Source organism: Culex quinquefasciatus, chromosome 2, assembly GCF_015732765.1.
Source record: "Culex quinquefasciatus strain JHB chromosome 2, VPISU_Cqui_1.0_pri_paternal, whole genome shotgun sequence".
NCBI lineage: Eukaryota > Metazoa > Arthropoda > Insecta > Diptera > Culicidae > Culex > Culex quinquefasciatus.
Genome location: NC_051862.1, coordinates 58,890,799 through 58,916,484, shown reverse-complemented (window position 1 = coordinate 58,916,484; position 25,686 = coordinate 58,890,799). Strand labels below are relative to the sequence as shown.

The 25,686-nt window shown below is 33.5% G+C and overlaps 1 protein-coding gene across 4 annotated transcripts in view; it reads left to right on the top strand.

Moving 5' to 3' along the window:
* Positions 1-25,686, top strand: part of LOC6044436 (5-hydroxytryptamine receptor) — a 314,507-nt gene that overhangs the window by 237,491 nt on the left and 51,330 nt on the right. For all 4 annotated transcript variants that reach the window (XM_038251623.1, XM_038251621.1, XM_038251622.1 and 1 more), the window contains exons 5-6: positions 7,527-7,770; positions 18,731-19,028. In XM_038251623.1, the coding sequence (XP_038107551.1) occupies positions 7,527-7,770; positions 18,731-19,028 (542 nt within the window). The remainder of the gene's footprint in view (positions 1-7,526; positions 7,771-18,730; positions 19,029-25,686) is intronic.

The following is a 25,686-nucleotide window of genomic DNA, read 5'->3' as shown; positions in this document are numbered from 1 at the left end:
GGCCCCCCTGTTTCATGCGATTGATCGACTGCCTAGTGATGAAACAGGGTGGGGCTAACAATTTTACGTTTGACTTACTGATTCATAACATGAATGAACTAAAAAAAAGTCTGGTGACGTCAAATAGTTATTTTTTAAAATGGACGCCTTTTAAACTCCAAATGCTTGTAATAATTATCCTCCAACTCACACAAAATAAAAAAAAAACCCGACACTTCTTTGATTTCCGTGATATTTTGGTATTTCTCAGATCGCGCATCCGAGATTCATTTTACCATATCTTTATTTTTACCAAGACTCGTTTTTCAGAAAAAAAATTTGGTCGTTAGCGTGGATGGGTATGAATTTAGTGTCAAAGAGACTTTTATGTAAAATTGAACGCCCAATTCGATGTCATAAAATGTTACACAAATATAAATAAATAGTTTTCACACCACTGCCATTTACTGTTGTTAAAAAAAATCGAGAGACTTGCCAGAAAATTGCAATTTTCATCGATTTTCGTACATTAAAAAATTACTGTGATAGCAATGTTGAATTATGGAAAAAAAATGCATTTTGAAATTTTATGGTAACTTGACTAAACTGGAGTCGCAAGACTCAAATTTGATGTTAACTTTAAATAATTTTTTTTGACGTAGACTTACGTCTTTGTCGAAGGTACTGGGGTGTCATTCCAAAAAACCTGCGTCATCCGTCAAACGCTTATATCTTCCTTCCCTCTAATCGAATCGACACGATTTATGTGCCATTCGATTCGAAAATTATTCAGCAATTTGCTATAAAACTTTCATTGTTGGCAAAATAGTTTAACTATTGAAACAATTGAATGTTTTAAAATGTTTTCAAAATGCAGAGATTTTTCAAGCAAAATGAGCGCTTCCCACTCACGGACGGGAATGTCAAGTACCTATTTTGAGGGGAAAATCATCCGAGCAACGCGACCGAGTGTCGGTCGCGAAGAAGGAGGGGAAGTAGCGGGCCGAAATCATACATAAGAACGCGCGCCAGACCCCATTCCATCATTCACGTCTCAGACGTCGGACCGGCAGCAGCAGCAGCAGCAGCAGGAAAACTCAGCCCAGAGCAGCAGCAGCAGGAGAGAGACCAGAGCAGCAGCGGAAGGAAAGCTCAGCCCAGAGCAGCAGCAGCAGGAGAGAGAGGGACCAGAACTGGAAAAGAAGTGCGCATCGCCTTCTCGTCGTCACCGTCAGCCAGTTGCCTCTCGATGGCCGGACCGTTAGGATCTTTCGTGGTTGCTGTGGTTCGGAGGTGCTTCAATCCCCATCCCTCGTCCCACCCGGGACGAGGCATCAACAAGATGAGGCGCGCGCCTGCTGCCTTCCGCCGAAAAGGCTCTCGTGGGTCAAGCCTTGGTTGTTAAACAATCGGGACATCCAACTAGCTCGTCGCATTCGCGGCGAGCGCTTCTGAAAGATTTACGTCTCATCAAATTCTAGTGTTGAAAGAGTTGCCCTCGTCCCACCCGGGACGAGGCATCGAGCTAATTTGAATTTAAATTTCAGGAACAAATTTTGGTCTTCGGGGGCGACGGATTGCACAGCTTTCTGAGGCTGCTCTCGCCCCCAACCCTATGCCCCTCTCCCCTCCCACCATTCGGCTCGCTAAAATTCCTTCGTCTCTTTCTTTCCTCTCTTTGCCGTTTGAATGGGTGTTCCTTCCATTATATATATAGCTAATTCTTCAAATTAATATATGGAAAACCCACATGTCCACATATCTAAATTTTACGTAAGTCTACGCCATTCCGGTTATGACTACTTTGACTTTTCTTCATGATTCTTTTGTCCGAAGCAGGAGTATTAAAATCGCAAAAAATCTTTTGCCTTCCTCACTGAGGTAAGGCTATAATCCTGCTCTAAAAATGAACTTCGTATAAAAACGTCGTAGACCCACCTTCATGTATACATATCGACTCAGAATCGAAAACTGAACAAATGTCTGTGTGTATGAGTGTGTGTATGTGTGTGTGTATGTGTGTGTGTATGTATGTATGTGACCAACAAACTAGCTCATGTTTCTCGGCACTGGCTGAACCAATTTGACCCGAACTAATTGCATTCGACTTGGTTTAGGGTCCCATAGATCGAGTTTTATACAGATTGAAGTTTCGATAAGTAGTTCAAAAGTTATGTATAAAAATGTGTTTTCACATATATTTGGATCTCACTTAACTGTATGTAAACTATGTCCGGGTCCATCATCCGACCCATCGTTGGTTTGGTTATCAAAAGACCTTTCCAACGAGTGCAAAACATTGAAGATCTGGCAACCCTGTCTCGAGATATGGCCACTTAAGTGACATTTATGTACTTTTCTGAAGCCGGATCTCACTTAAATGTATGTAAACTTTGTCCGGATCCATCATCCGACCCATCGTTGGTTTGGTTATCAAAATACCTTTCCAACGAGTCTAAAACATTGATGATCTGGCAACCCTGTCTCGAGATATGGCCACTTAAGTGATATTGATGTACTTTTTTGAAGCTGGATCTCACTTAAATGTATGTAAACTATGTCCGGATCCATCATCCGACCCATCGTTGGTTAGGTTATCAAAATACCTTTCCAACGAGTCTAAAACATTGATGATCTGGCAACCCTGTCTCGAGATATGGCCACTTAAGTGATATTGATGTACTTTTTTGAAGCCGGATCTCACTTAAATGTATGTAAACTATATCCGGATCCACCATCCGATCCATTGTTGGTTAGGTTATCAAAAGACCTTTCCAACGAGTGCAAATCATCGAAGATCTGGCAACCCTGTCTCGAGATATGGCCACTTAAGTGATATTGATGTACCCTGTCTCGAGATATGGCCACTTAAGTGATATCGATGTACTTTTTGGAAGCCGGATCTAAAAAATAGATGAAACTTGTGTACAGCCGTTGTTGTGAGGAAGGCTCCAACCACATAGGTGGATTAAGTAAGTTTTTCACTTGCACTGAAAAAATCTGACATAGCAAATTCATATGCTTTTTCACGTGAGCTGGCTGAAAAATCATCACAATGATTTGCCATGCTTTTCCCTTGACATAGATGTGTTTTTCATATGACATTCAAATGATAATCATCAGAAATCAGCTGATTGTAAGCCAGATGTTTTTCATTCTTTTATCGCGTGATGTTCACTTTGGATTCAATAGAATTTCACTCGGATTTGCCCCAATTGACTTTTCCCTTGATTTCCAAATGGAAATCACGTGAGATTGAAATGTATTGGATTTAAATGTGTTTGATGAAAAAATACTCATTCGTAAGATGGCGAAGGACGAAGACAGTCCAAATTGCGTTTTTTTTTTAACTTTTTGGTAAGTATTTAATAGAAAAAGAGTGAATATTGAAATATATACGTTTAGACTAACAATTTTAATGAATTTCCAGGATATCCAACCCCGGTGAAGGGTTGGATCCTGAATTCGTTTTCCCGGACCGACCCTGTATTGGCCGATAGATCCGGCAACTTCGGCATCTGGCTGCAGTATGATTTGCGTTCCGGAACGAACAAAATGTGCAACTGTCGGCAGTTCCGTGACGCGGTGCTTGGCGACATTACTCCCCATACCCATACCCGTGTCCGTGGTTACTCCAGATCAAGATCATCAAGGTTGAGTCGATGGAGGCCTCCAAGAACTGAGGTCAAGCAGTTTAACGACTTCAAGAACCGGTTCCTGTTACCGGAAGCTATTCTCGTTCCGTCGCCCAGACATCTGCTAGCAGTAAAGTATGCCGTTGTCTCCGATTTTATTTTTGTTACCGTCATCAGGGGTGACATTGGGTCTGGGGGGTGAGATTGGGTCATACAAATTTCAGCATTTTTGTATGACCCAATCTCACCCCCCAGACCCAATGTCACCCCTGATGACGGTATTTCAACTATTGGATAGGAACAGCAAGAGGTGAAAAATGTGAAAAAGATTGTAGCCGGTTGTTTTTTGTGTGACATTATGTATTTATATCAAAGGGGGCATATAACTAGGCATATAATAAAAAGTTATTTTTTCAATAAAATTGATTTTTAATCGTAATAAAAAATCTTTCGAAATAAACAGAAAATCGTATTCAATACACATGGATATCGCTGGAAAACCATTCAATTTACACTACAACATCATTTGGAATGCAAATGCACCCCATTTCAATGTCATGTGAGCTTTCACTTAAGATTAACGTGTTTTGCATTTGGATTTGCAGGGTCGCTCGATGGATTCTTTCAAGTGATTTACACGTTACATTCGCATGCAAAGTCGTATGGGGCAGATTCATGTGTAAAACATGTGATATTGCTATGTGTCTTTCTTTCAGTGTGTAAACTTTCTTCTCCCCCAAAAGAGAGGGAAGGCAAACATGCAAATGAAAATTGCTTTTCGAAAAAAAATCAATCAGTTGAAGATTTGTTGTGATTTTCATTGTTTGCACCACTTAAATTATTTTAATCGTATTGTTTACATATATTATTAGTGACAAGACATTTTTGGACTTTTGACGGTACACCTGCAAATCGGTGTTCCGTCGAATAAATCAGATGATGATTTTTTCGGTTTCATTTTACCGATCTTTCGTGCGCGAGAGAAGAGAGCCACCTTCCCTTCCGATTTTTGCTCTTGACGAGCGTCAAAAGATTTTCTTTTGATTAGAATTCTTCCATCACTGGTCTGAAGTCCAATACAAAGCTACAACTGAGTCTGATTTGTAGTTTCAAAAATCTAACAAACATTTGAAAAAGTCACATGAAACCTTGAAATGTTGTTTTGCTGGACTAACGGAGCCTATGACTTCAAAAAATATATTTTTTTTTCGTAATATCATCAGGAAATTTTACGTGATATCCTCAAAAAAGGATAGATTTATAAACAAGATTGAGACATGTTTTTCTTTCAATCGAAAATCTGGGTTATTCAATGGACCATGGGAAATACTGACAAATCACCTTTTATTACTTAAACTAAGTTAGGATTCAAATTTAAGTAACGACCTATAAATTCGTAATTGAAAGATGTAACTAATGGTAAATGATATTTCTATCTTATCAAAAATATTGTGAAAAAAGTCGATTTTTACCGCATTTGAAATATTTCACTTTTTAAAGAAAAGCAACATATTTTCATATTCACTCCATAAAAACTTCAAGTGACTGGTCATTACTTTAAAAAAAAACTTTTTTGTGAAATTTTGATAACTTTTTTTTTACCTTATGGAACCAAAACTATTTTAAAATCAAAGTTTCTCGCATCTTTTTATAAATGTCCAAACATTTAAATTATCGAGAATTTCAGCAATATAAATCAAAATATTCTAAGAAATGGACATTTGTCATTGCTTAAAAAAAAAAGTTGGAATTTTAGTTTTGTGAGGGTTTTTGTAAACCAAAAGAAATTTTCAGAAAATCGGCTGGATACACCAGTTTATGAAGATGAAAAAAAGTCCAAAAAGATTTCTCTTTCTATTTAATAAACCTGCTAGTGCTAACTACATACCGAGATTTATCGTTACATATTTTTAAAACAATCAGATCATGAAAAAACAAATTGAAACACAAAATTATGACACAATTTTCCAGCGATTCAAATTACAGCTAATTACCACAAATAACATTCTAAATAAGTGCAAATAATATTCACTGTCAACATGAAATTAAGTATCAGATATGGATTCAGCGGCCAAAATTACAAATTGAATATTGCAACTGAGCAATTCTCTTCGAAATCGGTCTTTTTTTCAAATTTTAATTTTTGTATTTTTTTAATCTGGCTGAAACATTTTTGGTGCCCAAAGAAGCCATTTTGCATCATTAGTTTGTCCATATAATTTTCCATTTAAATTTGGCAGCTATCCATACAAAAATGATATGTGAAAATTCAAAAATCTGTATCTTTTGAAGGAATTTTTTGATCGATTTGTGTCTTCAGCAAAGTTGTAGGTATATAAATTGGACTAGGACTACATTGAAAAAAATGATAAACGGTAAAAAAAAATTGGTGATTTTTGATTTCACTTTTTATCACTAAAACTTGATTTGCAAAAAAAAAACTATTTTTATTTTATTTTTTCATTTTTCGTTATATCCTCATAAAATGCCATCTTTTCAGAAATTTCCAGAACGGGCAAAAAATCTTTGACCGAGTTTTGAATTTTTCAATCAATACTGATTTAAAAAAAATCGAAACACTGGTCGCAAAAAATTTTCAACTTCATTTTTCGATGTAAAATCGAATTTGCAATCAATAAGTACCGTAAGTAAAGTGCACCGTTTTCAAGTTATTGCCATTTTTAGATAACTTTTTCGAAAATAGTTATTCATTTTTTAAAATTATTGGCCATGTTTGTCCATTTTAATAAACCTTTCTATAAAACCCCTGAACCCACCGTACCCAAACCCAACAATCCACAAAAGTACGCAAGGTGCGCCGTTCCGGCCAAGACAATCGCCCTCGCGTCAGCTGGTGACGTGACGACGTGAACCCGCCTCCCCCTGGTACCCTTAAATCAACGCCACGGCAGGCCGAACCCAAAAGACAGATCGACGCACGGGAAGCCAAATCCGGCCGAGCGATTCAAATTGGGCGACAGTCATCAATCAACACGTGGCACGTGGCATGGCACGTGGCGCGGAAAGAGTTGAGGGGGAGGTGTCACTTGACGACGACGAGCCGATAAGCGTGCTTTTGGGGTTTGATTTGTTTGCCCAAGCTTGAAACCTCCGCCATCGGGTTGATGACTACGGAGGGGTAATGGAAGTGGTGAAGACAGGATTGGCACTTGTCGAATGACAACAGGGTCTGTCTTGTGGGGTTGTGGGAAAATGGTGGGCAAAAGCTCTTCGGTTGTACTTGAAGATTTATGAGGCGACTAATTTGATGGGGTTTCATAAATTGTGCATTGCCTTGTTGTGATGTGGATACAACATTTATGAAATTACCATCAATTTCATGGGTTAAACATGATTTTTTTCGAAAATAACGTAGTAAAGAGTAAAGAGTAAAGAGTAAAGAGTAAAGAGTAAAGAGTAAAGAGTAAAGAGTAAAGAGTAAAGAGTAAAGAGTAAAGAGTAAAGAGTAAAGAGTAAAGAGTAAAGAGTAAAGAGTAAAGAGTAAAGAGTAAAGAGTAAAGAGTAAAGAGTAAAGAGTAAAGAGTAAAGAGTAAAGAGTAAAGAGTAAAGAGTAAAGAGTAAAGAGTAAAGAGTAAAGAGTAAAGAGTAAAGAGTAAAGAGTAAAGAGTAAAGAGTAAAGAGTAAAGAGTAAAGAGTAAAGAGTAAAGAGTAAAGAGTAAAGAGTAAAGAGTAAAGAGTAAAGAGTAAAGAGTAAAGAGTAAAGAGTAAAGAGTAAAGAGTAAAGAGTAAAGAGTAAAGAGTAAAGAGTAAATAGTAAAGCGTAAATAGTTACTTTCAAGGATTCTGTGATTTTTCAAAAACGTTTTTTTCTAATGAAATAATTTTTTTTAAATTTAGATTAAAATAAAAAGTTAATTAATCAATTTTATAATTTTTTCTCCACCTTTTCAGGAAACGTCTTCGTGATTGCGGCGATTCTGCTGGAACGGAACCTGCAAAGCGTCGCGAACCATCTGATATTATCGCTGGCGGTGGCGGACCTGCTGGTGGCCTGCCTCGTGATGCCGCTGGGGGCCGTGTACGAGGTGTCCAAGGAGTGGCGGCTCGGAGCGGACCTGTGCGACATGTGGACCTCGAGCGACGTGCTGTGCTGTACGGCGTCGATTCTGCACCTGGTGGCGATCGCGCTCGATAGGTGAGCTTCAATTTTATACTTGAACGATAAAAACATCAACCATGAGGCGTGTAATTCGTTAAGATTCTATTTTACCCTCCACGAGAGACTCTCAACCATTCTAACGGGCGGATTTTCGCTGTCATATCCAGAACCACTCGGACAGATCTTCGTGGAGAATTTCAACAAGCAACCGTTTCGAGAAGGTTTTCCTTTTTTTACTCTCCCTCAACTTCTGGAGGGGTTCCATTTTACGCTTGATGGATTCTGGAAGGCTGAGCCTTTTTTTTTCGAGGAAATCGGCCGTTGCTAGAGGCTTTGACCGAAAATAAGCAGATATCGTTGGAAAGATCTTGTTTACGCCGCTTGATTTGATATGGTTTGAGGTACTTTTAAGAGCAATTCAGATTCAATTGTTGAAATGATAAAATATTTTAGAATAAAAAAAAAATAACTGAGCATTAACGTCGAAATAAAATTTAAAACAAATTAAGTTTCACCTTACAAAATTGAAAATGATCTCTCCACAATCAATTCAATCATCACTCCACCCAAACAAGGCTCATGTCTGTTACAATGATAATTTATCCGAAAATGTGTTATTCATAAAGCATCCTTATTTCAATATGCATAACCACTTGCTCTGAATAAAACATGACACTTTTGGCGTATCATTTTGAAACGCTTGGAGGCTCGAGTGCCGATGTTGATTTTAAAAGCAATTTATCGAATTGAATCGCACTGAATAAATAACGCGAATGAATCACGCACCCACTCTTATCGAAGGCACTTGGTTGACGCAATTGGTCAACTCGCGAGGCTGGATATAATTAATTTACTGGCGATGAAACTCCCTCGCCCCGCGCCTTTCGCTCAAGTTCGATTGGTTTCTGTCTGCGTAACAGTTAATTAAATTTAGGGACAGTAATTGTGGGTGGTGAAATGCGTCACATTTCGTTAATGTTGCTTGGTGATTGGGAATTTTGCAAGCTGTAACACTGTTGTTAGAATAATTGAAGAAAAGTATGACAATTTGAAGTAATGACATAAACATTAATTTGAAGCTTCTGCTTCTGCGCAACTTTGGAAAGATCACAAGATCAGAACTAGGTACTTGTACAAGAAGGTTTTGATCAAGAGTTGACCATCTTTTGACTGCATCTGCATTCCAGTGACGATGGCATCTGTTGCATAAATATGACTATAAAATAATTTATTAAACGATTATACCCTGGGGTGCAACTCGAGTCGCTGATGTTGTGGACACTTGTGCTGCTGCAGAACTTCATACCAAAAGACATATGAATCACCCAAATGCGATGCCACAATACGTGTGCAAGCAACATTGCAGAAATTGCAATTGCAAATATTTGCCACTCATGCACATGCATATTCATTCCCCGCAAATCTTCGCCGAGTGGCTGAACACACAGATTCTACCAGCTTTCAACAACATTCCTTGCGAAATATTGTGGAAAACTTTCCGTTTTTGCAAATCGACTACATCAAGTTGAGCTCCAGCACAATGCCAAAAACTATTCCAAAGCATCAATCGACTTCATTAGCCACCACGCTCTCGGAAGATGCACGCTTTCCAATACCGAGAGAAACAGGACAAACTTTTGCTGGAAGCAATTTTAAACCCCACTCCCAACCCCCGAAAGGCGATCCTCGCAAGAGATGACCCTCATGAAATGGAGATTAAGGAGCAACTAGCCGCCCACCCAGCCACACAACTATCTGATCGTAAATATTTTCAATTTTGCCCCACTTGAAGATAGTGTGCAGTTCTCTGGGATTTAAGGAAACTGAAATTTCGAATTCGATAAATAGTATAACTTAAATGTAAAGCATAGCCAAAAATAAACAATATTAATGAAATTTTACAAACATGATTGTTATTTGGAAATGGCTAAAATGTTTTGATTATGCTTGAATGATTTAGTTCTGTCTTAATAAAGCTGAAAGTTCTTAAAGTTTTACTTAGCCAAACTCATGTTTTTTTTTTTTATTTGGATGAAACTTTGTCCACGCAATCCGTTTGTCAAAAGAAACAATTTTTTTAGGATATTTTTTTCATGCTCAGTTTCATGCAATTTTTTGGGCTTGTCATAGAAAATGGCCCTTTGAATATTCGGAAATCTGTACCTTTAAAAAATATTCTATAATCTACACCAGCATTTTTAGCAATTCCAAAAAACACCCTTTGAAGGGAATTGTAAGTAAAATGTCCATGTATTTAGTCAATCCACCGTTTAAAAGGTTACATACATGTAGAAAATCACAAAATTTCATAATACAGAAAATTTATTAAATCTGCTAAAAAGATGCTTTTCAATCGCTTCTGAAAGTTTCATGAAGATATTTCATGATTAAATTGAGTAAGAGACGATTTAAGATTGAAATTTTGCCAATAAGAAAGGCAAAATGTAAAGATAGGAGGTGGTAGAATAGGCCAAATATTACCAAGAACTAAAATAAACTAAACAAGATAAATGCAAATTAAAATACTAAAAATGAAACAAGAAAATCATAAAACAAGAGAAGTAAAGTTTTTCATAGAACAAAAGTTGTTCAAAATGACCTCCTCAACACGGAAAAAATGAAAAGTTTCAAATAAAATTGGGCATTCAACAGGGAATAGGAGAAAGGATACTAATTTATTAAAAAAAATAGTATTCAGATGGTTAACATAGTTTTCGGTCTTAAAAAGGTAGGATTTACGTTTTAAATAAAATAAATTCTTACAAAATTTAGAATTTTTTTGTTAAAATCGTTAAATTTAATCAAAAAATTGTTCAAAATTGACAAAAAATGAAAAAAAACTGGCAAAACCAGTCAAAATCTGGCTCAGATTAATCTTTATTCTGGCTGAGCCTTGAATTATCTGGCATTCCCAGATTTATCTGGCAACCTGGCAACCCGGGTAATGATACAACCAAATGTCTTCAAATTTGTTTTGTTAAAAGATTAAAATGTATATTTTAATGCCCTGAAAACAGATTCAAAAAATTAATTTAAGGCGATCTACATGTATGTAACCCCTTAAATCAAATCAATGTTGAAAAGTATTTCTTTTCAAAACAAATGCTGATAAGTTCAACTTAGAACTTTTCAGCATTTGTTTTGAAAAGTGTTTATATTTCATTCTGTTTTTTTTTTGTAGAGTCAAGTAGACTGTTACGTCGTTCGAGAATAATAGGAAAAGTAAAAAGTATCACGACGGAATTGCAAAAAAGTCGATTCGAGGGACCTAAAAAAAGTACCTTATGAATAAGAATTTAGAATGGTGCGAAAATTGGGTACTAGAGCAATGATTTTTTGAAAAAATGGTAAGTTTGGAAAAAACTGATGATATGAAATATGATAAAATTTGAAATTGAAAATAAAGCTCACCGTTTTCAAATGACATTTTTGAAAAAATATTAAATTTTTTGGAACTATAATTACTTCATTAAGGAAAGGCACCCGGAAAAAATATTTTCAATGGGTTGAGGAATTTATTATATTTAGGTAATTTGCTGATAAATTGATTGTTTTCCTTCATAAAATTATTTTAAATTGCAAAAAAACTGATTTGTTTTCGAAAAAAATACCATGAAATGTCTTTAATTTGGTGAACTTTATGAAAGAAAAAATGTTTTAATTCATTTTCGCTTAAAAATTATCATTTTGAATTATTTATTTAAATTTTTATAAAAAACATTTTCCTTTATTTAATTTTTTTTTGAAAATATGTGGATCTGGTACCAAATTAAGCACCATCGGGACCATCCACAAACCACGTGGACACTTTTTTGGGAATCTGTTACCCCCTCGTGGACAATTGTTCATACAAAAAAATTGTATGGGTCGTGGACAATCGCCATACCCCCTAAAGTGTCCACGTGGTTTATGGATGGTCCCATCCCCCTATAACACATAAACAAATGAATATAATATAAATAAAAAAAATTCGGAGTTCTTAAGAAGCAATCATTTTGAAGAAGGCATTCTGCATTTTCAGTTTTCTGATGTAAAGAAAAGATTTTCGGCAATGTTTTTGGTGATTAGAAAATTTAAAAAAAAAACATAGGCACTTAAATTAAAAAAAACACAGTAATATTATTTTTTTAAAGTTCCTATCAAGCAACTCAAACTCGCAATCAATAACGACTTTAAAAGTTGCACCATTCCCAGGTTTTATGAATTTTCAGGTCAAAAATTTCGAAAGATGCCAAAAAGATTTGCAATTTAAGAATATTTTAAAACAGTGGTTCTCAACCTAATTCGATTCATTCCCCCCTTAAATAATTTTCAGGAACCTCATTCCCCCTTTGAATTTTCCAAAAATTGACACATGTCAAAGAAGTTTTTTGTTCTTTCACACCATTTACAAAGCATCAAAGGATTTTTTTTAACCATTTTTCATTATCTTCTGTAATGAAATGGAAAATAACTTTTTGTTGTTTGAAAGAAAACAAAAACATTCAAAATATGTCATTTGAATACTCAATCATTTATCAAACCTCAAGTAATGCCTAAAAGTTGCAAAAATCTCAGATTGTAAATAATGTACTCAAAATTTCGAATAAATTAAAAACACCACAAATATATATTTATTTATTTTCGCTCATGTTTATAAAAAATCAAAACATCATTAATTTTCAAAAATCAAAAGAAGATCTGGTGATTAATAATTAAAAACTCATGGTTGAAACAATCCAAAAATTCAAGGAAATTATAAAAAGGAAATATTTTCAAGAACTGTCAATTTTGAAAGAATTTTAAGACTCACATGAAATTTCTTGTTCAAAAATTAACTAATTAAGTACAGCTCATATTCGAAAACATAAACTAAAATATTTCAGAGCTGCTCATGTTTGACTTAAGAAACCCCATTTCAACTGTTCGAGAAAATACAACAAAATCTCAAAAAAATATAAAAAATATCTTCTTCCAAAAAAACTGGGAATGTTCAAAGAAAAGCAAAAAAATTAATCGAAACAAATTTTTTAATCTTTTTTAAAGAAATAATTATTTATAAACACATTCAAAGATGAAATCTGAGATAGTAAATACTGCTGTTGTTAATTATCAAAGAAATTCCATAGGTTGAAAAATTATTGTAAGAAGTCATTTGAAGAATCTGAGACTTTCTTGTAATATTATTTTTGTACGAAAACATTTTAAAACATTTGATCCTTTGATTTTTTAGGCATCTTCATCCCCCCCCCCCTCTCCCCACCCTATTTTTTGTGGATGTATTTTGAGCTAACAGAATAAAAACTAATTATTTTTATCATTTTTTTTCTTTTATGTGATCAAAACTAACTTCTCAAAAGCGAGTTTATAAGTTAAATAATGGCCACAGTTGAAAAATTTTAAGTTTATTTTCATATTATTTTATAAAATTCAAAAGCTGGTTGAGAATACATTGCCAATTGAAAGAAAAATTCAATGTAAATAAAAAAAAATCCGGATCACTTTTTTATATTAAATGTCTTTATTTTATGTCGAGATCAGTTGACACAAAAACCAGATCAATTCAGATTGAGCCTAAATTTGAAATCAATAAGAATTTAATGATATTCGCATTTGGAATTTCTGCAAAAAAAAAAGTTTAATTAGAATGTAACTATTTCTGAGATTTGTGAAAAAGTCTCTTGCATCTTCTCTCGAGAACTGCTCTGCATCGAAAGGCCATCTTAGGCAAGTAACAACAGCATCCAAGATTTCCATCCCCTTCCTCCATAGAAAGAGACGAGCAGGACGAGGATCCTGGGGGGAAAGTAATAAAGTTGGGCTGGCAAAAGTTTCCCATTCTTTCACCGAGCCAAGCCAAGCCGACGATAGTTGTAAGAAACACTCTTCAAGAGGTCGGGCCCGGGATGATACTTGCTATTGTATGCAACTTGTTGGAGCACATTTTCATCCATGGGATACTGGGACGAAAGTGACCCGATCCCCTCTTGGGTGGGTAGGGGAAAGACATTCTTCAAGCGCTCTTGAAGGAAGAGAGTTTCTGAATTTAATTAAACCTTCAAGTTTTGCACTCCTCTTTTTTTTACGAAAGGAGCTTTCGAGAGAGCGAAGGGTATGCAAAAGAAATTACTCGAGATAACTTAGTTGGGAGGGGGGGGATTATGTATTTTACAGGGTCTGTGACAATAAGAAGAGGGGTAAAAGAACCGGAAACATGTTTTATGAAGTGACGAACTTTTCTCTTGATTACTGGGGTCAGTTACAAATTTCGGACCTTTTTTGTAAGGCAAACCCATCTAATCATCAATTTAAAAAATGCGTTTAAATTCAGAAACTCCCAATAACAGAAGCTCTCAAAAGATCAACATCTTTCCACATCAAGTTTCTTTTATTTGCACTTTATTTCCCACCTGCCAGAAACACTTCCCGTAATGTATAACTTCTTGTTTCCTTCCCGGAATCCGGAAGAAACTTTCAGATTCCATCGTCACCCTCCATCAACGATCTATTTTCCCATAAACATCTGTTCGAAAATAAATTGCTCTAAAGTAGCGCTACCTGGCTGCTAAAAGCAGACCATCTGCAGCTAAAAAAAAACTAACAACAAAAATTGAATTTCCCTCCACAGCCAGGCTAGCGCCAGTTGACAGGAAAAGCTTTTAAAAATGATTAATTAAATTTCGTTGCAAGACTTTTGAAATCTTGTGCCTCTAGCTCATCACCTGAAAACCTGGGGGGAAAAAGGGCCATTTTGGAGTGCATCTGGGGCGCAAATCCTGTCGGTCCAAGGGGCCATTATGGTGCCGCACGGATGACGTATGGCACAAGTTGCTGGGCGATGGTGGCCAAAGTGGTTGTCCGCTTGGTGACGTTAAATGAAATTAGAGTGAAAGTTTTGTCGGGACTGGTAGCAGCTCGGTTTTAAGGTGGGATTTTGATGTTTTTTTTTGTGATGTGAACCCCCTAGGTTTTAACACCAATTTATGCCTTGATTTTCGAGTAAATCCACTGAAGGAAAAAGTTACAAAATTACCTTCAAAATAGTTTAAATGATTAAGCGAACTAAAAGAGGCAAGTTATGAGCAAAGCAAAAGTGTTGACAGTATTCTTATCATGAAGATGTGACTTTTTTGAATAAATAAGTCAATGTTTTTTTTTTATTTTTGATTGTTGTATTTTATAATCCGGCTGAAACTTTTATGGTTCTTTCGGTATGCCCAAAGAAGCCATTTTCCATCATTAGTTTGTACATATAATTTTCCATACAATTTTGGCAGCTGTCGAAACAAAAATGATATGTGAAAATTCTAAAATCTGTTCTTCTAAAGGAAAAAAGAATCGATTTGGCGTCTTCGGCAAAGTTGTAGGTATGGATAAGGACTACACTGAAAAAAAGTGACACACGGTAAAAAAATTGGTGATTTTTAATTTAAATTTTTGTCACTAAAACTTGATTTGCAAGAAAACACAATTTTTTTTTCATTTTTTTGATATGTTTTAGAGGACATCAAATGCCAACTTTTCAGAAATTTCCAGGTTGTGCAAAAAATCTTTGACCAAGTTATGAATTTTTGAATCAATACTATTTTTTCCAAAAAATCGTAGTATTGGTCGAAAAGAAATTCAACTTCATTTTTCGATGTAAATTCAAATTTGCAATCAAAAAATACTTTAGAGAAATTTTGATAAATTGCACCAATTAATAAGTGCACAGAAAATTCTCTATATTTTGTTTTTCAGAACTTTGTTGATACGAATCATAGTTGCTGAGATATTGCCATGCAAAAGTTTAAAAACAGAAAAATTGATGTTTTCTAAGTCTTACCCAAACAACCCACCGTCGATATCTCAGCAATTTATGGTCCGATTTACATTGTTAAATTATGAAACATTCGTAAAATTTTCCAATCTTTTCGAAAACAGTTTTTTTAATCAAGACTAACATTTCTAAAGGGCCAAACATTCAATATCAAGTCCTTTTGAAATGTTAGTCTTGATTTAAAAGTTTCGAAAATATTGTTTTCAGAATGATTGGAAAATTTAACGAATGTTTTAAATTTTAACATTTAAAATCGGACCATTAGGTGCTGAGCGACCACTATTTCGATTTTTTTTTTAAATCAGTATTGCTTCAAAAATTCATAACTTGAACAACGATTTTTTGCCCATTCTGGAAATTTCTGAAAAGATGGCATTTGATGTCTCCTTTAACATTTCATGAAATGTAAAAAAAATAATAATAGTATTTTTGGAAATCAAGTTTTAGTAACATAAAGAAAAATTAAAAATCACAACATTTTTTTACCGTGTCTCATTTTTCTCTAGTTAAGTCCTTATCCTTAGTTACAACTTTGCAGAAAACACCAAATCGATCAAAAAAATCCTTCAAAAGATACAGATTTTTGAATTTTCATACATCATTTATGTATGGACAGCTGCCAAATTTGTATGGAAAATTATATGGACAAACTAATAATGCAAAATGGCTTCTTTGAGCATACCGAAAGCACCAAAAGAATTGCTCAACAGCAGTCGTGCCACAAGATAGCACGGAAGCGACGTCATATTTAAAACAAAATATAAATCTCGGGATTATTTTTTTTTTCATGTAAAATTATCATTCAAACCCAAAATATGACCAAAAATCGATTTGTTGACAATTTGGCTCAATTCTGATTCAGATTCAGAGAGCAAAATTACATGGAAAAACATATATTTGGAAAATTTTCGAATTTCGTTAGGGTGGTCCTATATGATTTTCCCTTGAAAATAAGACTTTTTCAAATGAAGATATCTCGAGTTTAAAGAAAAACATCCGTGAGATGTTTTCAAGCGTTTGGATCATCTCTTTCAAATGTAACCTGGTGCTTAAAATTTGGCTTGCGCCTTTTCAAGATATTTAAGTTTTTAATTTGCATCTTTTTTACCTTAAAATGGCTTTAACTTTTGCCCCTCAGTCCAAATTGACATGTTAAATAAGAAAAATGTTCTTTTTTTAGAGTTCCAAAAGTGCCCTTGCCATCACTTTTCTCCTCAACTTAATCCTGAATTGCCACGTTAAAAAAACTGGTTTTTGAAGGTTTGCTCAGATGTTTTTTTTTATAAATTTGGTCGTAGAAGGCATAGATTACGAGATAAAATTTTGGTGTCTTCGACAAAGTTGCTAAAATTGGCATGTTAATTTTTTAAGAAGACGAAAAAATCCCAAAAAGTACCTGAAAAGTTAGAATTTCAAAATCACCCTAATCGTGAACCACCCTGATTTTCAACCAAATATTTGCACCTATCCATTTGCAACAACTCTTCTGAAGACACCAAAGCTTCAAAACTTCACCATTTTTCGGAAAATCAATTTTCCACTTAATTTTGCGTTCTGGACCACTGTGCAATGTGGCAGATATTTTTGAGTGGTTTTGGTTGGACCAAATTCAGAGGAACAAAATGTGTACATCTATTTCCAAATTTGAAGCTTTTAGGTGCTCAAAAACGTGCTGTCTCTAATCAGACTTTATTCCCGATTAATCAAAGTTGACGATAACGATTAAAAAATATGAAAAAATATGTTATTTTCTATGTTTATTTCAGGTGTTTTTTTTTTCAAATATATGAATAAAAAAAACATTTTATTTTTTTTGTTTTTTAATAAAAAAAGATTAAAAAAAGAAATAAATAGGACTCAATAAATACGAAGAAAACGAAAAAAAGAACAAAACAATTACACTAAAAGGCAAAATAATACAAGAAGAATAATAGCAATAATAATTACTAAACACTAAATGAAATTTTTCGTTCACGCACGTACAAAGCTCAGTTAATTTAAATCTGAAATCAAACAGTAATCATTTTTACCATTCATATTTCAAAACTTTTTTTCACTGAATTGAAATAGAACAGAAAATCAACAACAATCTCTCGATGCACATGACAGCTCAAAAATGATTTATTTCCCTTGAAGAAAAAAAAAATCACACCAAAGCGATTTCCTCAACCTTTTTTTCAATCCATCCCGACGTTGGTTGCATAACTTGATGGCGCCAAACTTTTTTTTTCTCCTATCATGCTATTTTGCTGTGTACAAAAATGCATCATCGAATCGAATCAAATAGCAGCAACGCCAAACTACTCAACAACAGTCACTGCAAAATGGATTCCATTGCATATTGCACCCACCCTGACCTGGCAGAAAGTGTTTGCAAAGTGAATATCATTCACCCCCTCCCTCTCACCCTCTGTCAAACTACCACTTTTGTGTACAACTCGATCGAACTCGGAAATAATCAGCACAGCCAAATCGGGCGATATTGGCTTGCGCGAGAGCAACTTTCGGGTGGCGTTCGAGTGCCAATATAGTGCCACGTGCAGACACCCTATGGCTTGCAGATATAGCAGCAGCTTGACATGGTTGTAGTACAAATTTGCATTTAAATCGAATGCACCAAATCGTGGGGTGGAGTGAGTGTGTAAAAGCTTGCACCCTTATCGGATATGGTGGAATGTCATTCGCTTGCGGGGAGTGGTATTATTATGATGATTATTGTAGTTATCGGAATGTCGGAATGTCGGAATGTTGGCAACCCTGCCTGGTTCGGTGGTGATAATGGTTGAAATTTTGTCGTGGAATGTTTTTTTACGATTTTTATGTATTTATTACAACTAATGGTTTTGTTATTGCTGTTTATATTTTTTCTCTAAACTAACTAGAAATGTGTTTGTAAAATTTGAATTTTGGAACGTTGAAAATTTGGTTGGTTAAATATTACCTCTTTTCGGAGTAATTTTACATGAAAAAATGTTTAAAAATAAGAACCTGATGAAAATTCACCAAAAACCGATTAAAAATTTACATGTTCCTGATGTAATATTACACTTTTTTTTTACACAAAATCTATTATTATTCCCTGATGAATATTACGCTATTTTTTTCTGTGTAAACCATGAAGTGTCCTTAATTTTATTATAAAATTAAACAAAACTAATTAAACCAGGCTAATTCAACGAAATCCTCTCCTTCCCCCAGGTACTGGGCCGTCACGGACATCGACTACGCCCACCAGCGAACGGCCCGCCGCATCGGCTACATGATCATCGTGATCTGGACGCTGTCCGTGCTGGTGTCGATCGCGCCGCTGCTCGGCTGGAAGGACCCGGAGTGGGAGGCCCGCGTCTACCAGGACCTGCAGTGCATCGTGTCGCAGGACATCGGCTACCAGATCTTCGCGACGGCGTCCAGCTTTTACGTGCCGCTGCTGGTGATACTGTTCCTCTACTGGCGGATATTTCTGGCCGCTCGGAAAAGAATCCGCCGGAGACAGCAGGTAATTTGCGCCCTTCCCTCACCCCGTTTGTTACTTCATGTCCACCAAACATCGCGCGGCTGCTTCTTTGAAAAAAAAAATGTTACCATCGACCACAGATTCTTCTTCTTGTTGTTGTTCTTCACTCGTCTGTTGCAATCGAAATTTTGTACTCTCTTGACGTTGTTGATAATTTTACAATACCTTCGCGAGCTCTTTTTGTCAACTCTTGCAACTGTGTAAATTTCTTGATGTTAATTCTTTCTATTTTTTGCCAGTATTTTAACATCTTTTATAAAGTATTTCAGTCATTCAACAAGTTTATATAAGCCGTTGTCGTTACTTTTCGTCTATCTACAGTTTTTTTTTCAATTATAGTATTTACTCTACCGACCCTTTCCTTTTCCTTTTCAATTTTATTCATCGATTTAGTTTAAGTTGAAGTTGGCTTAAACTCTCGCGTTTTTTTTATGAAACTTGTGCAATTTCATGACAAATCACAAAACATGATTGAACTGATTCTCTTAATTTTGATCAAAACTGTCTGACTTAAAAAAAAACAACAAACAACAAACAACAAACAACAAACAACAAACAACAAACAACAAACAACAAACAACAAACAACAAACAACAAACAACAAACAACAAACAACAAACAACAAACAACAAACAACAAACAACAAACAACAAACAACAAACAACAAACAACAAACAACAAACAACAAACAACAAACAACAAACAACAAACAACAAACAACAAACAACAAACAACAAACAACAAACAACAAACAACAAACAACAAACAACAAACAACAAACAACAAACAACAAACAACAAACAACAAACAACAAACAACAAACAACAAACAACAAACAACAAACAACAAACAACAAACAACAAACAACAAACAACAAACAACAAACAACAAACAACAAACAACAAACAACAAACAACAAACAACAAACAACAAACAACAAACAACAAACAACAAACAACAAACAACAAACAACAAACAACAAACAACAAACAACAAACAACAAACAACAAACAACAAACAACAAACAACAAACAACAAACAACAAACAACAAACAACAAACAACAAACAACAAACAACAAACAACAAACAACAAACAACAAACAACAAACAACAAACAACAAACAACAAACAACAAACAACAAACAACAAACAACAAACAACAAACAACAAACAACAAACAACAAACAACAAACAACAAACAACAGAGCAATTCTGTACAAAATCGGTCTTTTTTTATTTTTGTATTTTTTTATCCTGCTGAAACTTTTTTGGTGCCGTCGGTATGCCCAAAGAATTTATTTTTTAATTTATTTTTTTGTCACTCAAACTTGATATGCACAAAAAACACTATTTTTTATTTTTTTTTATTTTTTGATATATTTTAGGGGACATAAAATGCCTACTTTTAAGAAATTTCCATGTTGTGCAAATAATCTTTGAAAGAGTTATGAATTTTTGAATCAATACTGATTTTTTTCTAAAAATCGAAATATTGGTTGCAAAAGTTCATTTTTTGATATAAATTAAGATTTGCAATCAAAAAGTACTTAAGTGAAATTTTGATTAAATGCCCCGTTTTCAAGTCAAAGCCATTTTATGGTAACGTTTTTGAAAATAGTCGCAGTTTTTCATTTTTTTTAAATTAGTGCACATGTTTTCCCACTTTTGAAAAAATATTTTTTAAAAGCTGAGAAAATTCTCTATATTTTGCATTTCTGAACTTTGGTGATACGACCCTTAGTTACTGAGATATTGCCATACAAAGGTTTATTTGATGTTTTCTGAGTCTCACCCAAAAAAAAACACCATTTTCTTACGTCGATATCTCAGCAACCAATGGTCCGATTTACAATGTTAAAATATGAAACAGTCGTTAATTTTTTCGATCTTTTCGAAAACAATATTTTCAAAAAAATAAATCTAGACTAACATTTCAAAAGAACGTAATATTGAAAGTTTGGTCATTTCAAAATGTTAGTCTTGATTAGAAAAATGAAAATCTTTTTTTTGAAAAGTTAATAAAATTCACACACAAATCTTTCATAACACAGCGTAACAAAAAATTTTTTTTTGTGATTAGCAGGACGATTCAAAAAACTCCCCAAGGGATCGGCTTCCTGAACACAATGCAACCTGGCCCATGTCTTAATTGTTACCCTAGCTCGAGATATTCAATGCAGAAGTTTTGCATATGAATCACCCCCGTCGAAAAATATTTTTATTTTGTTTTCACTGTAACTTAAGTTCTATTAGGTCTTTTAGATGCTTCTGGTGTCATTAGACGGTAAATTGTTAGAAAAACCCAAAATATGGTCCCATTGGTCGGTTCCCGTAACCGGTTCCGGTGGAAATCCGGATTATTGGCCAAAATTGTGCGAAATCTTCAAAATTTTGAAATTTGTTGCTCTTTATGCGAAAAAAACATACTATTGCTTCAAACAATCAATACAAACTCAAAAAATGGTTTGTCCAAGCATATCCGAAGGTGTTTTATCGAAAATGTGGCCATTGAGAACCGGTTCTGGCCAATCCGGATCCGGAAACTAGAAAACATTTAAGCAGTTTTTTTTTCAAAATTCCTATGTGCCAGACAATTTAGAAAAACAAATGTGGTGTTGAAGCATTTTTTGCTACTCTATACTTTCAGAATCCCAAAATATGGCCAAGGGGCCAATGGGAACCGGTTCTGACTGTCCCGGATCCGGGAAACAGTGGTCACATGACATTTTTATTGAATTTATTAAAAAGTTGTTTTAGTTACCAGAATTTCAAAATTCCTTGAAAAAAAATCTGAATTTATTTATAGCCAGAATCAGAAATGTGGCCATCGGGAATCTGTTCTAAATGTTCCAGATCATGAAACCAGTGGACACTTGACAATTTTATTTAAAATTAAAAAAAATAAGTTTAATTTTTTTTTAAATTAATCTAAATCACAGCGTAACAAAAAAAATTTTTTTGTGATTAGCAGGACGATTCAAAAAACTCCCCGAGGGATCGGCTTCCTGAACACAATGCAACCTGGCCCATGTCTTAATTGTTACCCTAGCTCGAGATATTCAATGCAGAAGTTTTGCATATGAATCACCCCCCGTCGAAAAAATATTTTTTATTTTGTTTTCACTGTAACTTAAGTTCTATTAGGTCTTTTTAGATGCTTCTGGTGTCATTAGACGGTTAATTGTTAGAAAAACCCAAAATATGGTCCCATTGGTCGGTTCCCGTAACCGGTTCCGGTGGAAATCCGGATTATTGGCCAAAATTGTGCGAAATCTTCAAAATTTTGAAATTTGTTGCTCTTTATGCGAAAAAACATACTATTGCTTCAAACAATCAATACAAACTCAAAAATGGTTTGTCCAAGCATATCCGAAGGTGTTTTATCGAAAATGTGGCCATTGAGAACCGGTTCTGGCCAATCCGGATCCGGAAACTAGAAAACATTTAAGCAGTTTTTTTCAAAATTCCTATGTGCCAGACAATTTAGAAAAACAAATGTGGTGTTGAAGCATTTTTTGCTACTCTATACTTTCAGAATCCCAAAATATGGCCAAGGGGCCAATGGGAACCTGTTCTGACTGTCCCGGATCCGGGAAACAGTGGTCACATGACATTTTTATTTAAAATTAAAAAAAAAATAAGTTTATTTTTTTTTTAAATTAATCTAAATTTTATCAAAATTAGATTCAGACATGTAGCCAAATGGCCAACCGGACCCTGTTTATATATTCCGGATCAGGGAACCAGTAGACAAAATTCAAGATTCCTGGAAAACAAATCAGATCAGAAATTTGGCCGAGTGGCCAACCGGAACCTGTTTTAAATGTTGTTAAAATATTGTCAAATATTTAGTTAAGAAATTTTCAGGATTCCTTACAATGAATCTGAATTTATTTAAAATTAGATTTATTAATGTGGCAAATGGGAACATGTTCTAAATTATCCGGATAAGGAAACCAGATGACACTTGACATTTTAATTAAATTTATTTAAAAAAAATACTGGATGTATAAGATTCCTGTTGTATTTTAAATTTATTTAAAATTTCTTTGACATTATAATTAAATTTGTTTTCAAACATAGTTACTGGATTTATAAGATTCCTGTAAAAAATATGAATTTATTTAATATCAGATTCCGAAATGTTGACAAATGGCTAATGGGAACCTGTTCTTAATAATCCGGATCACGAAACCAGTGGACACTTGACATTTCAATTAAATTTATTTAAAAAAAAAACATAGTCACCGGATTTATAAAATTTGTGGCAAAATTCTGAATTAATTAAACATTGTTTTGACAATTTAATTTCATTTATTTTAAAAACATAGTAACTGGATTTATCAGATTCTTCGAAAAATCAGGGAACCTGTGGACAAAATTCAAGATTCCTGGAAAACAAATCAGATCAGAAATTTGGCCGAGTGGCATACCGGAACCTGTTTTAAATAAAATAATGTCAAATATTTTAATGAAGAAATTTTCAGGATTCCTTAAAATGAATCTGAATTTAAAAAAATCAAAGTTTATTTAAATTTATTTTTACATTTTCATTTAATTTATTTTAAAGACATAGTTACTGGATTTATAAGATTCCTGTAAAAATCTAAATTTATTTGAAATCATTTTGAAATTTTAATTAAATTTATTTTAAAAATAATTACATGACATAAAAAAAGATTCCTGTAAAAAATATGAATTTATTTAATATCAGATTACGAAATGTTGCCAAATGGCTAATGGGAACCTGTTCTTAATAATCCGGATCAGGAAATCAGTGGACACTTGACATTTTAATTAAATTTATTTAAAAAAAAAACATAGTCACCGGATTTATAAAATTCCTGGCAAAACTCTGAATTAATGAAAAATTATTTTGACAATTTAATTTCATTTATTTTAAAAACATAGTAACTGGATTTATCAGATTTTTCGAAAAATCAGAATTTATTTAAAATATTTTGAAATTTTAATTAAATTTATTTTTAAAAACAGTTACTGGACTTAACAGATTCCTGGAAAAAAATCAGAATTTGTTTAAAATCAGAATCTGACGTGTGGCCAAATGGCCAAATGAACCTGTTCTAAATAATCCGGATCAGGAAACCGCTGGACACTTGACATTTTAATTAAATTTATTTAAAAAAGTTACTGGAATAATAAGATTCCTGTTAAAAAAACAGATTTTGTTTAAAATTATTTTAAAATTTTAATTAAATTTATTTAAAAAAATAGTAGCTGGACTTTACAGATTCATGGAAAAAAATCTGAATTTATTTAAAATCAGAACCAGAAATGTGGCCAAATGGCCAATTGGAACCTGTTCTAAATAATCCGGATCATAAAACCAGTTGACACTTGACATTTTAAATAAATTTATTTTAAAAAAATTACTGGATTTATAAGATTCCTGTTAAAAAATAAGAATTTATTTAAAATTATTTAGACATTTAAGTTAAATTTATTAAAAAAAACATAGTTACTTGATTTATAAGAGTCCCTGAAAATTCTGACTTTACTTAAAATTATTTTGACAAATCAATCAAATTTATTTAAAAAACATAGTTATTGGATTTATAAGATTCTTCGAAAAATCTGAATTTATTTAAAATCATTTTGAAATTTTAATAAAATTTATTTTTAAAAATAGTAACAGGACTTAACAAATTCCTGAAAAAAAATTGAATTTATTTAAAATCAGAATCAGAATTTAATTAAATTTATTTAAAATCAGAATCAGAAATGGGTCAAATGGCCAATTGGAACCTGTTCTAAATAATCTGGATCATGAAACCAGTTGACACTTGACATTTTTATGAAATTTATTTAAAAAAAATACTGTATTTATAAGATTCCTGTTAAAAATACAGAATTTATTTAAAATTATTTTGACATTTTTGTTAAATTTATCTAAAGACATAGTAACTGGATTTATAAGAGTCCCTGAAAAATTCTGACTTTACTTAAAATTATTTTGACAAATTAATCAAATTTATTCAAAAAAAAAATGGTAACTGGATTGATAAGATTTTTCCAAAATTCTTTTTTTATTTTAAATTATTTTGAAATTTTAATTAAATTTATTTTTAAAAATAGTTACTGGACTTGACAGATTCCTAGAAAAAATCCCAATTTATTTAAAATCAGAATCTGATGTGTGGCCAGATGGCCAATTGGAACCTGTTCTAAATAATCCGGATCATGAAACCAGTTGACACTTGAACTTTTTCTTAAATTTATTTTTAAAAAATACTGGATTTATAAGATTCCTGTTAAAAAAACAGAATTTATTTAAAATTATTTTGACATTTTAGTTAAATTTATTTAAAAATTTAGTTACTTGATTTATAAGAGTCCCTGAAAAATTCTTACTTTACTTAAAATTATTTTGACAAATTAATCAAATTTATTTTAAAAAAAAAACATAGTTACTGGATTTATAAGATTCTTCGAAAAATCAGAATTTATTTAAAATCATCTTGAAATTTTAATTAAATTTATTTCTAAAAATAGTTAGAATCCTGGAAAAAATCAGAATTTATTTAAAAACAGAATCTGATGTGTGGTCAAGGGGACAATGGGAACCTGTTCTAAGTGTCTTGGATCTGGGAAACAGTGGTCACATGACATTTTTTGAAT